This window comes from Cervus elaphus, chromosome 15, assembly GCF_910594005.1.
Source record: "Cervus elaphus chromosome 15, mCerEla1.1, whole genome shotgun sequence".
Classification (NCBI taxonomy): Eukaryota; Metazoa; Chordata; class Mammalia; order Artiodactyla; family Cervidae; genus Cervus; species Cervus elaphus.
In genome coordinates, this window is record NC_057829.1 from 77,061,185 (window position 1) to 77,077,216 (window position 16,032).

A 16,032-nucleotide genomic window follows, 5' to 3' on the forward strand; every position below is an offset into this window, starting at 1 on the left:
TCTTTCTAAATTCCATATATATGCGTTAGTATACTGTATTGGTGTTTATCTTTTGGGCTTACTTCACTCTGTATAATGGGCTTCAGTTTCATCCACCTCATTAGAACTGCCATATGACCCAGCAATCCCACTCCTGGTCATACACACCGAGGAAACCAGATCTGAGAGACACGTGTACCCCAATGTTCATCACAGCACTGTTTATAATAGCCAGGACATGGAAGCAACCTAGATGCCCATCAGCAGACAAATGGATGAGAAAGCTGTGGTACATATACACAATGGAATATTACTCAGCCATTAAAAAGAATTCATTTGAATCAGTTCTAATGAGGTGTTTTTTTTAAATATATATTTTAGGAGATCAGGAAAAACTGAGTGTATTGACGGCCGAATTGTTAGAATATTGCAATGCTCAGAAAAGCCGATCGCCCTATACACCGAAAATTGGAGATGCATGTTGTGCCAGATACACAAGTAAGATTCTTTCTGTTAGGCGGAACAGTGTGCATTTAAAACATTAGACTTACAGTTTTTAAAAGTATTTAATTTTCTATGACAACTGGCTCTACAGTTTCCCCCTCTTTTCTTCCTGGTAGAAATGTGCCATAATTTTTGGTTAGATAAGTATTCTGTGTTATGTTACTAGGGTTGCATAAAAGCAATTCACAGCCCAGCCATGTAGTCACTATAAATACTTCTGCAGCCTTTTTTTGTTACTTGTGTCCTGTATACTTTCAGTAATGATCTCCAGTCCTCTGCACTGGTATGAATTCTCTCCAAGAGTACTTTATGTACTTGATCCACTTTTGTCATAATCGTAGGCAGCCCTGGCCTTTTTACCAGCTCCTATCTAGACTGCTTGTCTTTGGGACCTGAGCTGTCCTCCTGGAAGTTTCGTGTCACCATCACGCCAGCCCTCTGTTGCTTGGATTTCTCTCTCACCCGCTCCTTGATGCCAGATTATCTCCCTCCCTCATCTTAACTTGCTTTCTGGATCCCTTACTTTTGACTTACTCTTAATATTTGGGTATATCTCATCCTCTGGAAGCTGAGAAAAGGTACATATAAAATTAAGTTAATTAAGGGTAAGGATGTTACCCTTCATGTTTGAAAAAGTATCCTACTCTAAACTTGATAGCTTACCTATAGATAGAATTCCAGGTTGGAAATCATCTTCCTCTTAAATTTTTGAAGGCATTGCTTTTATATTGTCTTTTAGCTGCAGGTGTTGCTGGTGGAGAGGTAGATGGCGTTGAGCTTCTCCAGACTTTGTACATATTTTTTTTCCTTCTTTCTGGAACTTGTGGTAATCTCTTCATCCCGAATTTTGAATTTTTATGATGTGACTTAGCGTTGGTTTTCTTTCTTTCTTTTTTTGGCTGCTCCACACAGCTTGTGGAATCTTAGTTCACCAACCAGGGATTGAACCAGGGCCCCGTCAGTGAAAGTGTAGAGTCTTAACCAGGGACTTCCCCCAGCACTGGTTTTTCTTTTCACTGTTGTACTGAGTGAGCACTCACCGGGTGGGCCCGTTAGTCTTGAAATTTATGGGCTTTAGTTTTGAAATTTTTCCCTGAATTTTTTGTATTCCTTTCTTTCATTTTCTGCTCTTTTATGAACTTCCAAGTATTCTAATGTTAGGCTTAAACTCTTCTGCTGAATTTCCTCTGCTGTTTCATCTTTTTTATTCTGTTCAAGAGGTTTCCTCGGTTTTCTCTTCCGGCCTTTCTTATCTCATTTTTAATATCACATTTTTTTGTTTCAGTAGTTTTTATGTTTCTCAGGTGTGTGGTTTTAACACTTCCTTGTACTTGTTTTAAGGATGGAAGGTCATTTCTCTGAGGATGGTCATATTCTTTTAATTTTCATGGTTTCCTCTGTCCTTGGCCTCTGTTTCCTTGATATCCCGTTTGGTTGGTCTGGTCTTCTCTTTCTTCTTCTGTTTGGTCATCCTTTGCTGTTTGTCTTTATAAGGTGAGGCACTAAGAAGCTAATTGGAAGTTCCTTTGAGTGGGGGCAGAGCTTGTCTGTGGGGTGACCTGGCTCTGCTGTTTCACTGGGAAGTCTTCATGCTGGTGTCTTCAAGTGCTTTTGCTTGAGATGGTTGTCTCCTGCCTGAAGTGTGGACTGGCCTGACAGGGATCTCTGCTGTGCCTCATGTTCCCCAGTCCATAGTCTCTCTGGTCCGTCCTCTCTGAAGAAGAAACTAGTCTTCTGTCCTTGGGTAGGAGACATTACCTAGAAAGGGGGACCTTTCTAAGTGTTATTAAAACATGTAAACACAAAGCTAATCATAAAGCTTCAGCACCTTTAAAAATAGTTATTGTGTGTAAATGTGTTTATAAACTAAAGTTTATTCACATGTCTTGGGGAAGGAACTCTGCTTCCACATTCAGTCACCATCTCAGTTTCATCTTTACTCCTACTTTTGAATGAGTAGCACCAATTATTGAGCCTTGATTACTTGGGGATTTGAAATGCAAACTGGGATGCTTCTTGGCTTTCTTACAGCAGCTTCAGTTGAACTCTGCTAAGTTATTTCCATTCATGTATCTGCTTTCCAGCTTCCCAACGTTACATTGTCATCTCTCTTGTTCGCCATCCTTGTGGTTTTAGCCTTTTTTCTGTTCAATCCTGTAACTGTCTTTTCAGTAGAATCTGCAAGAAGTAGAGGTGATGCTTGTGTTTAATCTAGAATCCTTGGCATGAAATCAGAAAATCTTGGTGTGAATTTCCAAGTGATGTCAATGCAACTGTGAATAACCATCTTAGGGGAGGAGGGCCTCATTGAATGGACTGCATTCCATTTTCAGGTGATGATTGCTGGTACCGTGCCATTGTGCTGGGGACATCAGATGCCAATGTGAAAGTGCTCTATGCGGACTACGGAAACACTGAAACTCTGCCTCTCTGCAGAGTGCAGCCCATCTCTGCCAGCCACCTGGAGCTTCCTTTCCAAGTTATCAGATGTTCCCTTGATGGTAGACAATTAAGTCACTTTCCAGTATGGGTGTCTGTGGGATTTTTTTTTTTTCTTTCTTCTATAACGTTAAGTCTGAAACAAATGGGTGTCTTAAGTAACTGCCCAGATTTCTAAATATCAAGCAGAGTTTACCAAAAAAAAAAAAAAAACCAACTCATGTCTTTTATTCTTTCTTTGATTCTCACACAAATTATATTCAGTCATTCCATCTTTGGTTTTACAGATGAGTGTCAGAGAGTCAAGGCTCAGATTCTGGTTGGTCTCAGGTTGCACGCCTAGAAAGTGGCAGAGCCAGGACCAGCTGGGGTCACTGCTCTGACCTCTCTTGTGGGGGTCTTTCTGCCTTGTTGCAGACTAGAGATGTTCTCATGACACTGTTTTGGCCTACCTTACTATTTGTACTCTTATCTATATCTGCATATTTATTCAACCCTTCAGTTGGAATTTGAACAAAAGGAACCAAAATGCTGAAGTAGCTTTTTATTCTTACTCCTAATTTCTTTACCTAGAGGTTCCACCAGATAATAACGGACTGCCTCACCGTCTACTTTGGTTTTGACTCAGAAAGTTAGAAAATTCTCTTTATCATTGTTTGCATCTCCCATTAGAACAGAAGTCCACATAGGCAGACATTTGTCAGTGTTCTGGCTTATAGACCTAAATTAAGTGTTTGACAGGGCTTCCCTGATGGCTCAGCTGGTATAGAATCTGCCTGCAATGCAGGAGACCCTGGTTCGATTCCTGGGTCCGGAAGATCCCCTGAAGAAGGGACAGGCTACCCGCTCTAGTATTCTTGGGCTTTTCTTGTGGCTCGGCTGGTGAAGAATACGCCTGCAATGTGGGAGATCTGAGTTCGACCCCTGAGTTGGGAAGATCCCCTGGAGAAGGGAAAGGCTACCCACTCGAGTACTCTGGCCTGGAGAATTTCCATGGACTGTATAGTCCATGGGGGTCGCAGAGTAGGAAACGACTGAGCGATTTTCACTTCACTAGTGCTTGACACATAATAAGGATTGAGGAATATTTATCAGGTTTGATTTTTTCGAATGCAGCAGCTTTTTACATTACAGCATATGTAACTAAAGCTAGCTAAAATCAGTGAGCCTTTTATTATCCTTAGACAATTAAGTTAAATATTATCTTTTAGGAACTTGTTGATTAGTACTCAGTTTTTTTCCAGGACTAATGGAGTTGAATGGAAGATGTTCTCACCTAATGATAGAGCTACTGAAGAATTTCATGTTGAATCAGAATGTAATGATTTCTGTAAAAGGAGTTATCAAGAATGTTCACACGGTGTCAGTTGAGAAGTGTTCCGAGAATGGTACTATCAATATAGCTGATAAGCTGGTGATGTATGGTCTGGCAAAAAACATCACATCTAAAAATCCAAGTGCTCTAAATAAAGGTATTGTTTTTTCAAGTTTAATTAATAACAGATGTAAGTGTAACCAGAAACAGATGTCATCAGTTTAGTAGGTCTGATCCTTCTTTATTCTCATGGCTATGTTTGTTCCCTTTGTCGTCCTCTTCTATGAATCCGGCAGTGGGGTACTGACTCATGTTGCTACCTCAGAGGAGCCTGGAAAGAAGCCGACCTCCCAGTCCAGATTTTCCTTATATCAGGCTCGGAAACCTTGTCCATAGCATTAATGCTCCAAGGTTTAAAAAAGTCAAGCATTCAGTTACTTCCTACTTCCTTTTGGTCCTGATCAAAGTGAGAAGAACTCATATACTTGAGACTGGGTCTTACTAGTCATTTCATAAGATGATTAGTCAGGCCTGATCTCCACCAAAAAGAGATACACTGTGCAGGCTAGGCAAGACCCAAAACCCTGGACGGGTGAGGGCGCTCATTTGGTAGAACACAGGACACAGTAGTAGGCAGCATTAAAGCCCTGATGAAAAGTTTAATCCATCTAGTCCTTTGGGGTTGGAAAGGATCTGCCCCACAGGGTAGGCTTGTGTATGTTCAAACTCCAGGTTTGTTTTTTTTCCTGTTACTTATTGCTAAGAGGTCTAACAGCCTTTTGCATTTGCTTTCAGAAACGGCAAACAGGATGAACTGCTGCTGCACGAAGCTACAGAAACAAGTGGGTAAATTTCCCTAAAGTGAAATTGTACTCCCAACATTTTAAGGAATGAAATAACACTATTTTCTTTCTCACCCTCAGGTTGAAAAGCATGAGCAAATTCTTCTCTTCCTTTTAAACAATCCAACCAATCAAAATAAGTTTATTGAAATGAAAAAATTGTTAAAAAGTAAGTTAAATTTGATGTTTTTTTCTCTTACGCAACCCCCAACAGGACATCTCCAGTCGTTTTGTCAAGGCAGAGCACGTGTTTGGAGGCTGTGCTTTACTCTGTGGTCTAATGATCAGAGGGCTGGCTATAATGATTCTGCTGTCTTCCTAGGTTTTTTTTGGTAGCCTCCCTTTGACACTGCTTCTGGAACTGAGTCCAGGGCCATCCTGTCCTTACTGTTGCTTGACATAGAGAAAGCTCTTGATGGTATGTGCAGGGACATGTAAAAATTGTCGTGAGGTCAAGCTTAGCCTGAAATTCTTTTTGTGTCTAGAGTGAAATTAACACTTTCTTGTACACACTTCTATGAAGATGGCTAATACTTTTTGTGAAGAAGTTCTGAGGAGTCAAGAAAATGGGCTGCACTGATAGATTTCATTTCAGAACAAAGCATATTCTTCCTTCTTTAGCTACGGTGACTCTAGTGGTTAAAGATGCTATCAGTGGGTTTTATTTATTTTTTCTTTTTAATTGAAGGATAATTGGTTTACAACATTGTGTTGGTTTGTGCATCAACATGAATCTGCCATCAGTCATAGGTAAACCCACAGTGGGTTTTAAATAGTGGTTCCCTTGCTGCGGCTTCTTATTTTTTCTGCCTGGGATCCTGTGATCTAAGATAACCCTTGGAAAGTGTTCTGTGATCAGTAACCAATTAGGACTTCTGGTCAAAATGAAGTTGTCCTTCTTGCCACTTTGAATTGATAGAATTTCAGCTAAAAGCAAAAGAACTTTGACTTAATTCCTGTACTCTGGCGGGCTCAAGTGACCATTGCAAGTAGCTCCCGAGGTCCTCCTGCGCTCTGGGGCTCTGTGAGTGTAGCAGCTCTTCAGGAGGTACCTACTGGGATCACATGTATTTTCCATTTGTTAACGCACAGTTGTTTTGTTTCTGTTTCTGAGAAAGTATGACTAAGTTCTAAGCTAACTATCATTCATGCAGGATCATCAGTTTTGATTCTCATGATTTATTTTGAGATGATTTATTTACTTCAGAAGTTTTGGGTTACTCTTAAAATAAATGCTAACTTGCAATTCCAACTTTCAATCCTTTCTAATACGTTGTTTTTATACTGACAGCTGTTTTGTGTTCAGTTCAGTTCAGTCGCTCAGTCGTGTCCGACTCTTTGCGACCCCTTGAATTGCAGCACGCCAGGCCTCCCTGTCCATCACCAGCTCCCGGAGTTTACTCAAACTCCTGTCCATCGAGTCTGTGATGCCATCCAGCCATCTCATCCTCTGTCGTCCCCTTCTCCTCCTGCCCCCAGTCCCTCCCAGCATCAGGGTCTTTTCCAATGAGTCAAGTCTTTGCATGAGGTGGCCAAAGTATTGGAGTTGCAACTTCAGCATCAGTCCTTCCAATGAAACCCAGGATTGCTGTTCTGTGTACTTGAGTTTAAAGTCTGAAATTTGATGATACTTTAAATTTCATAGATTGGGGAATGTGCAATGACATGAACTTCTGGCATTTAGTCCTAGCGCCAAGTCATCATATTTTTAATCAAGTTGATTAACTTGTATGTGCTTTTATCTTTTTATCTGTGAAATAAGTTCTTTTTTCCCCATAGGAGTATTGAGTGTTGCATATACAATCTCAGATGAAACCAGTGTTTTCTGTTTCGAAATATATTGAAGACATTATGTTAAAAAACAACAACAACACATCACTTCGTTTAAAGCATAGTGGTTGAACTGGTTTCTCCTTTACTGTAGGAGTAAATACACATTTTTGACTACCTTCGAATACTGTGCCATGCCCTGAATTTGAGTAGTGCATTAGTTAAAAATCACTTTTACATCTGGTCACACATTTAATTTTCACAATATCTAGAAGATTAAAAGAAAGTAAGCCTCATTTTATAGATGAGGAAGTGAAAGCTCCAGGAGGTTAAATGGTTGCCCCGAAACCACACACAGAGACAGGAAAGGAGGTCTTCTGACTCGCAGCCGAGTTCTCCGTGCTGCCCTTTGCTGCTCACCTGTAGCTGTGCTGCAGGGCCATTTAGATTAGATCAGCTCTGAAGGGCACGAAACTACAAGGTTATGGGATGAGGAAAATTACCATACATGGCTCCTTAAGCATCCTTCATTGTCATGAAAGTATAGTTGAATGATTCTTTAAGTTATTTTTCCTAGAGATGGAGAAAATGTGCTTAGTTTCATTGTTTCATCATTTCTGGAGAAATGTTTAATTTGTTAGTAGTTCAGTTCAGTCACTCAGTCGTGTCTGACTCTTTGAGACCCCATGGACTGCAGCACCCCAGGCTCCCCTGTCCATCATCAACTCCCACAGCTTGCTCAAACTCATGTCCATTGAGCTAGTGATGCCATCCAACCATCTCATCCTCTGTCATCCCCTTCTCCTCCTGCCTTTAGTCTTTCTCAGCATCTGGGTCTTTTCCAAGGAGTCCGTTCTATTCATCAAGTGGCCAAAGTATTAGAGTTTCAGCTTCAGCCTCAGGCCTTCCAGTGAATATTCAGGACTGATCTCCTTTAGGATGGACTGGTTGGATCTCCTTGCTATCCAAGGGACTCTTCAAGAGTCTTCTCCAACACCACAGTTCAAAAGCATCAATTCTTTGGTGGTCAGCTTTCTTTATGGTCCAGCTCTCACATCCATACATGACTACTGGAAAAACCATAGCTTTGACTAGACGGACCTTTGTTGGCAAAGTGATGTGTCTGCTTTTTAATATGCTGTCTAGGTTGGTCATAGCTTTTCTTCCAAGGAGTAAACATCTTTTAATTTCATGGCTGCAGTCACCATCTGCAGTGATTTTGGAGCCCCCAAAATAAAATCTGTCACTATTTCCTTTGTTTCATCATCTATTTGCCAGGAAGTGATGGGACCAGATGCCATGATCTTCATTTCATGAATGCTGAGTTTTAAGCCAGCCTTTTCACTCTCCTCTTTCACTTTTCATCAAGAGGCTCTTTAGTTCCTCTTTGCTTTCTGCCACAAGGGTCACCGCATATTTGAGGTTATTGATATTTCTCCCTGCAGTCTTGATTCCAGCTTGTGCTTCATCCAGCCTAGCATTTTGCATGGTGTAGTCTGCATATAAGTTAAATAGGGTAACATTATACAGCTTTGACGTATTCCTTTCCTGATTTGGAACCAGTCCATTGTTCCATGTCTGGTTCTAAGTGTTGCTTCTTGCCCTGCATATGGGTTTCTCAGGAGACAGGTAAAGTTGTCTGGTATTCCTACCTCTTGAAGAATTTTTCATGGTTTGTTGTGATCCACACAGTCAAAGGCTTTGGTGTAGTCAATAAAGCAGAATTAGATTAGATGTTTTACTAGAAATCCCTTGCTTTTTTTTATTATCCAGCAGATGTTGGCAATTTGATCTCTGGTTCCTCTGCCTTTTCTAAACCCAGCTTGAACATCTGGAACTTCACAGTTCATGTACTGCTGAAGCCTGCCTCGCTTGGAGAATTTTGAGCATTACTTTGCTAGCATGTGAGATGAGTGCAATTGTGTGGTAGTTTTAGCATTCTTTGGGATTGCCTTTCTTTGGGATTGGAATGAAAAATGACCTTTTCCAGTCCTGTGGCCACTGCTGAGTTTTCCAAATTTGCTGGCATATTGAGTGCAGCACTTTCACAGCATCATCTTTTAGGATTTGCAATAGCTCATCTGGAATTCCATCACCTCCACTAGCTTTGTTCTTAGTGATGCTTCCTAAGCATCACTTGACTTCACATTTCAGGATGGATGTCTGGCTCTAGGTGAGTGATCACATCATTGTGGTTATCTTGGTCATGATCTTTTCTGTATAGTTCTTCTGTGTATTCTTGCCACCTCTTAATATCTTCTGCTTCTGTTAGGTCCATACCATTTCTGTCCTTTATTGTGCCCATCTTTGCATGAAATGTTCCCTTGGTATATTAATTTTCTTGAAGAGATCTCTGGTCTTTCTCATTCTGTTGTTTTTCTCTATTTCTTTGCATTGATCACTGAAGAAGGCTTTTTTATCTCTCCTTGCTATTCTTTGGAACTCTGCATTCAGATGGGTTTATCTATCCTTTTCTCCTTTGCCTTTAGCTTCTCTTCTTTTCTCAGCTATTTGTAAGGCCTTCTCAGACACCCATTTTGCCTTTTTGCATTTCTTTTTCTTGGGGATGGTCTTGATCACTGTGCTTCCTATACAGTGTCATGAACCTCCATCCATAGTTCTTCAGGCACTCTGTCTATCAGATCTAATCCCTTGAACTTATTTGTCACTTCCACTGTATAATCGTAAGGGATTTGATTTAGGTCATACCTGAATGGTCTGTCTAGTGGTTTCCCTACTTTCTTCAATTTAAGCCTGAATTTTGCAGTAAGGAAAAGGGAGAAGGGAATGGCAAACCACTTCAATATTCTTGCCTTGAGAATCCCCTGAACAGTATGAAAAGGCAAAAAGATATGACATTGAAAGATGAACTCCCCGGGTTGGTAGGTGCCCAATATCATACTGGAGAAGAGTGGAGAAATAACTCCAGAAAGAATGAAGAGATGGAGCCAAAATGAAAACAACACCCAGTTATGGATGTGACTGGTGATGAAAGTAAAGTCCGATACTGCAAAGAACAATATTGCATAGGAACCTGGAATGTTAGGCCCATGAATTAAGGTAAATTGGAAGTGGTCAGACAGGAGATGGCAAGAGTGAACATGAACATTTTAGGAATCAGTGAACTAAAATGGACTGGAATGGGCAAATTTTATCCAGATATCTACTACTGTGGGCAAGAATCCCTTAGAAGAATTGATTATATTCTTTGTAGCTGAAGATGGAGAAGCTGTATACAGTCAGCAAAAACAAGGAGCTGACTGTGGCTCAGATCATGAACTCCTGATTGCAAAAATTTGTTAGTAGCTTAATTGTAAAATTGCTGAACTAAGAGTGATACACTTAGAAGAACATAAAACTCTGGTCCTGAGTTGAGAAGATTCTCCTGAAGGAGAACGGCAACTCGCCAGTATTCTAGCTTGGAAAATCCCATGGACAGAGGAGCCTGGCGTGCTATAGCCCACGGGGTCACAAAGAGTCAAACACGACTGAGCATGCATTCATATGTCATGTATATATAATTGTAAAATTGCTGAACTAGGAATGGTGTGGTTATGAGAACATAGAACTGTAATCTCTTCATCAAAGAGATAAGTATTTCAACATACAGGTTAGTATAAAATATTTTTTATATTTGGAGGGGAGCATATCTGTGAAGGAGAGTACAAACAGCTATACTTAACATAAAGCCCTGTTATTGCAGTGGTGAATTTTTTTAACTGGCAGATCTGACTTAAAGAAATGTGGAATTTCAGATTAAAAGTGAGTATTTGGTTTTCTTGTACTTGAGATAGAAATTAAGAACCACAGTGACTGGGTTTTTTATATGAGGCATACTGAGAATTGATTTTTGTCTTGCAGAAACAGCCTCTCTTGAAGATCAACTCTTATGAGACTGGAAACAGAGAAGGCTAGATTTAGGAGAGAAAATACCACATCTTGTGTTTTTGTTTATTGGAAACTTTTTCTTTAATGACCTTTTATGTCTGCATTTTTGTTTGCTTACCATTCTTCTGTCTAGGTTGGGTAGGTGTTTTTTTTTCCCCCTCTAAATGCATCCTCTCAGTAAGTCTCGCATGAAAGTACATGGGAGCATCAGGAAGGGATACATAAGGGATACTGTCTAGTCTGCATAGAGCTTTTCATTACTTAAAGGTGCTGAAGAAAATATGGCTCCAGGTTAATACTGCATCATTTGAGTTGTTGGACACACAAGTTTTATTTTTTGGACTTCTGTCTGTATGTTTGATGTGTTTCATAATAAAATACACCCTGCTCTCCCTGTCACAGCCTGTCTCTTCCACATAATACAAGTTCTCTGGTTTGTTGTTGCTCAGGCCCCTGCCCTTCTTTTCCTCTCCACTCTGAGGTCATCAGTTTCTCTCTCCCCATCCTCACTCGGATCACTTTTCTTTCAGCCCTTGGGCACAGTCTGCCTTTGGGCTCTCACCCACTCTGACCAGGAAGGCACTTTCTGCTCCTGCCATCCACAGGTACCTTTCCGAATCTGTGGCCACTTGGATTTTTAGTGTAGTGGAATTTACATTTTCTGAAGCACAAATTCCTGGAGCACAGTTAACAGCTTAATGTAAAAAGCCAAGTTAGAGTATATATTTTTCTTGAAGTATAGACATCTTAAACTCTGTAAACTCACATGTGTGGAATTATGGGCCAGCCAGGAATTATGGGCCAGCCAGCCTTCCTGCCAGCCCAGAAGTTTCTGTTTGGGAATTTTTCCACGATTTAAGTATCAGACTGTGAAAGCCTAAGAAGATGTCACCAACTCAAAGAAAAAACTTGACTTTGTTTTTTTGTTTGTTTGTTTGTTCTTTTAAAATGTACCTTTGCTGGTAATGTGTGTCAGCTAGGTTAAATGGAGTTTCACCTCATGTAAAAAGTTGTTTAAACATTGATATGCTTCTATTAGATAAAAATTTAAGCTGCTGTGCCCAATAAAATCCTTCTACTTCACAGCCAGATTTCCCTTGTGTTCTTATCACCAGCAGCATTTTGCTAATTTCCTTTTCTTACTGGCACATACTAGGAGCACTGGGTGCTTGGTTTGTTCATAGTCTGTTCAGTTCCATCCACAGTGCGAATGCAGATGAAATCTATGGAATCACAGAACTGTTGTTTTTATTAAGGGAAGTTAGGGAGATGTCACAGAACACAGTAAGGAAAGCGTAAGTCAAAGTTCATCAGATCCCAAAGTTTTATCCTATGGTACAGACTGGAAATTGGGATAGAAACAGTCTAAATTAAATGCAGTTTAATATTGATGATTCAGCTAGTCTCACCCTAGATGGATTGAATATCTCCTGGATTGATTCAACATATTTCCATGCTGGACCACCAGGTCTTGTTTTCAATCTTTCACATTCACATATTTATTGAGCTCCAGCTGTGTGCCTGGCACTGAGGTTAGTGATGTATTTATCATCCAGCAGGGCCATGTATGGTCTGTCACATGCACCAACCCCAGTCTTGGGGTTTCCTCAGATCACCTAGTTCACTCATAGATAAGTACTCTAGAGCTGAGACCAGATAAACAAATAGTTTTTATTCCTTGGCAGAGGCCTTGTTTATTGAGACAAATCAGATCCGTTTTGCAAGAGAAGAGATTCTTAACCATGCATGGATTAAGAATAGTGGGGGGAGTAAGGGAAGAAGACATACTTGGTATGCCTTTTATTTTGGTGGAATGTGTTTTTCTAGGACTGCTGGAAATGTGAAAGTTTCAAGATTGTGAACGAGGGTGAGGGATAGTCTAAATTTGAGCTCTCTTGCTCCAGTGAACCTGAGGATCATTCTCAGCAGAGCCCTAAACTGCCAAATTGTAGAGGAGGAATAAAGTCACTGTGATGCCTGCCACTCTGAGGCTGCCAGCCCAGGGCAATAAACTGAGTGTGTAACTGGTGGCCTTATCGCCAGCACAGCTGTAGCTGCCCAGGTTTGGCAAATTGAGCTCAGAATTCTAGGATTAGCCCAATAACTCTAATACTTTGGCCACCTGATGCAAAGAACTGACTCCTTGAAAAAGATGCTGATGCTGGGAAAGATTGAAGACAGGAAGGGGACGACAGAGAATGGGGACGACAGAGAATGGGGACGACAGAGAATGGGGACGACAGAGGATGAGATGGTTGGATGGCATCACTAACTCGATGAACCAGAGTTTGAGCAAGCTCTGGGAGTGGTTGATGGACAGGGAAGCCTGGCGTGCTGCAGTCCATGGGGTCCCAAAGAGTCAGACACGACTGAGTGACTGAACTGACCTCAGCACCTCAGGGTGAAAAGAAAGCATATGAAAGTGACAGGCTGGGCAGCTAAAGCCTTACATGAAACTAATTCTAGGTTATGTGAAAGCTACTGCCAAGATTTGAGAGGCTTCCTAGGGAAGTTAGACCGCTTGCCTACAGGGTGGCTTGAACAATGTTCAGGCATAGAAAAAGGGTAAGAACTTCTCTGGGTGGGACTTCTACCACTGTCATCCTGAGCAGATGGGCAGAAGTCTTGCCGAATCTGAGTCTTCCTTTAATCCCAGCAAGCAAAAACCATCGTACAACTCCTAACTGCACGATTGGAACCACAGGCTGCCCTCCAGTTCCTCTTATTTGGAAAAACAAAGCCACAGACAGCAGCCTTGAGGAACGTGGGTTTAATGAGTCAGCTCTGCTTGGCTGCGAGTCTTGCCTACAGAACTACCCACATTGGTGAGGGTCCCAGGGCTCACTTGTGGGCTAATCCTTCAGTTGCTCAGTTGTGTCTGACTCTTTGCGACCCCATGGACTGCAGCATGCCAGGCTTCCCTGTTCTTTACCCTCTCCTGGAGCTTGCTCAGACATGTCCAGAGGATGAGATGGTTGGATGGCATCACCAACTTTGATGGACATGAGTTTGAGCAAGCTCCAGGAGTTGGTGATGGACAGGGAAGTCTGGTGTACTGCAGTCCAAGGGTTGGCAAAGAGTCAGACATGACTGAGCTACTGACTGAACTGAACTGAGGAAATGGGATGGTCTGTGAGGTTGATTATAGGTCAGGCAGGGCCTACTTCACTACCTCCAAGGGTGTACCCAGATTCCTCTGAAAATGCATTCAATGAATACTTACATTAGGGCATGCACATGTGTGTGAAAACTAAAGATGCAGAATTTGAGAGCATTCAGTTCAATCATTTGTGTCCGACTCTGCAACCCCATGGACTGCAGCACGCCAGGCTTCCCTGTCCATCACCCACTCCCGGAGCTTGCTCAGACTCCTGTCCATGAAGTCGGTGATGCCATCCAACCATCTCACCCTCTGTCATCCCCTTCTCTTCCTGCCTTCAATCTTTCCTAGCATCAGGGTGTTTTCCAAGGAGTCCTTTCTTCACATCACATGGCCAAAGTATTGGAGCTTCAGCGTCAGTCCTTCTGTTTTCCAAGGAGTCACTTCTTCACATCACATGGCCAAAGTATCGGAGCTTCAGCTTCAGTCCTTCTGTTTTCCAAGGAGTCACTTCTTCACATCACATGGCCAAAGTATTGGAGCTTCAGCGTCAGTCCTTCCAGTGAATATTCAGGACTGATTTCCTATAGGATTAACTGGTTTGATCTCCTTGCAGTCCAAGGGACTCTCAAGAGTCCTCTCCAATACCACAGTTTAAAAGCATCTTCGGCGCTCAGCTTTCTTTATAGTCCCAACTCTCACATCCATACTTGACTACTGGAAAAACTATAACTTTGACTAGATGGACCTTTGTTGACAAAGTAATGTCTCTGCTTTTTAATATGCTACCTAGGTTGGTCACTGCTTTTCTTCCAAGTAGCACGCATCTTTTAATTTCATGGCATTGACTTAGTGCTTCTGTGGTATTGGATGTAGACTGAATGACTAAATGTTACCCAAGCCTTTGCCTTTGTAGACATACCGTGCTTACTTGTTGCAGCCAGAAGGTATCACATTTTCTAAAAGCAAATCCAGCTATACCTTCTGCATAATTTTTCTAACTGTCTTAAGGACTTGAGATACTTTTGCCCTAAGAACAACAGTTGGTGCCTGCCCCAAACCTAAGGGTCTTCAGCTGTGAGATGGCAGTATTTCTGTTCCTTATGCCCCCTGGCCACACCTTTGTTTCCTGTTGCTGCCATGAGCTCCACAGTTTTTCGCTCCAGCTTAATTTGTTGCCTATGGACTACTTGAGAACCAAGCCTTTCGTTTCCTCTGAGATGGTTTCCTTGCCATTTAATATGCATTGTTTCCTATTCTTTTATTTTTTAACAAGAGAGTTCTGGGAAAGATACAAGTTTTGTGGCTCTGTTACGAATCCTCCTCGGGGTTTTTAAATATGTGCTTCACCCTGCTTCATCATTTGGGGGACGGCATGCAAAGAATTTGAATTCGGCTTCTGTAAGTCTGGGAACTACCATGCCCATCAACTTTTAATTTTGTAGTCCAGGAACCTTAACACTTAAAAATTAAGCATTTTATCTCTATCAGAAAGCCAGGAGGGAGGAAAGCTGGATGGGGAATCCCATACCTCCTCATCTCTAAAGGGACATCTCCCTCTGCACATTGCTGAGAGCTGAAGTCTGCCTTTATCTCTTCATGGAATTCAGAGTTGTCTTCATGCCTTGTGTGTTTACATGCCCTACAAGGCAGATCACAAATTAATTCACATTTTGCTTTCTTGGGCTTCCCTGGTGGCTCAGCTGGTACAGAATCCGCCTGCAATGTGGGAGACCTGGGCTCGTTCCCTGGGTCGGGAAGATTCCCTATAGAAGGGAAAGGGTACCCAATATTCTGGCCTGGAGAATTCCATGGACTGTATGGTCCACGAGGTCACAAAGAGTCGGACATGACTGAGCAACTTTCACTGTGTATAATTTCCGGGCACTGGGCCCACAAAGATGAATCTGCCAAGTCCTTGGAAACAAGGGGCTCACAAGCCCTTTGGGATGAAGATCTTTCATGGTAACTATTTTTTAAATTTCCACAAAGGGATTGCCGTGGATGACAAAAGTAGTTGCCCAGCTTCTCTCTGTATTAAAAGCTTCTACCCCTGCTAGTCAACCACTCAGCACCCTCCATAGCTTGGGCCGCTAGCTTTTCTGCTTCCTTCCCACACATGCCTGGTGGAAAGGTACAGGTGATTAAAGTTTGACTGAAGGAGTTTGAAGCAACTAATATTGTTACCCAAAGTG

The 16,032-nt window shown here is 41.7% G+C and overlaps 1 protein-coding gene across 1 annotated transcript in view; it reads left to right on the top strand.

The window, feature by feature from the left end:
• TDRD1 (tudor domain containing 1) overlaps nucleotides 1-11,822 on the top strand; it is a 51,101-nt gene extending 39,279 nt beyond the window's left edge. Inside the window, exons 21-26 of the mRNA XM_043924769.1 lie at nucleotides 361-477; nucleotides 2,817-2,984; nucleotides 4,167-4,394; nucleotides 5,033-5,079; nucleotides 5,161-5,248; nucleotides 10,711-11,822. Of these exons, the coding sequence (XP_043780704.1) occupies nucleotides 361-477; nucleotides 2,817-2,984; nucleotides 4,167-4,394; nucleotides 5,033-5,079; nucleotides 5,161-5,248; nucleotides 10,711-10,742 (680 nt within the window). The 3' untranslated portion in view covers nucleotides 10,743-11,822. The remainder of the gene's footprint in view (nucleotides 1-360; nucleotides 478-2,816; nucleotides 2,985-4,166; nucleotides 4,395-5,032; nucleotides 5,080-5,160; nucleotides 5,249-10,710) is intronic.
• Nucleotides 11,823-16,032: the final 4,210 nt, after the last annotated feature.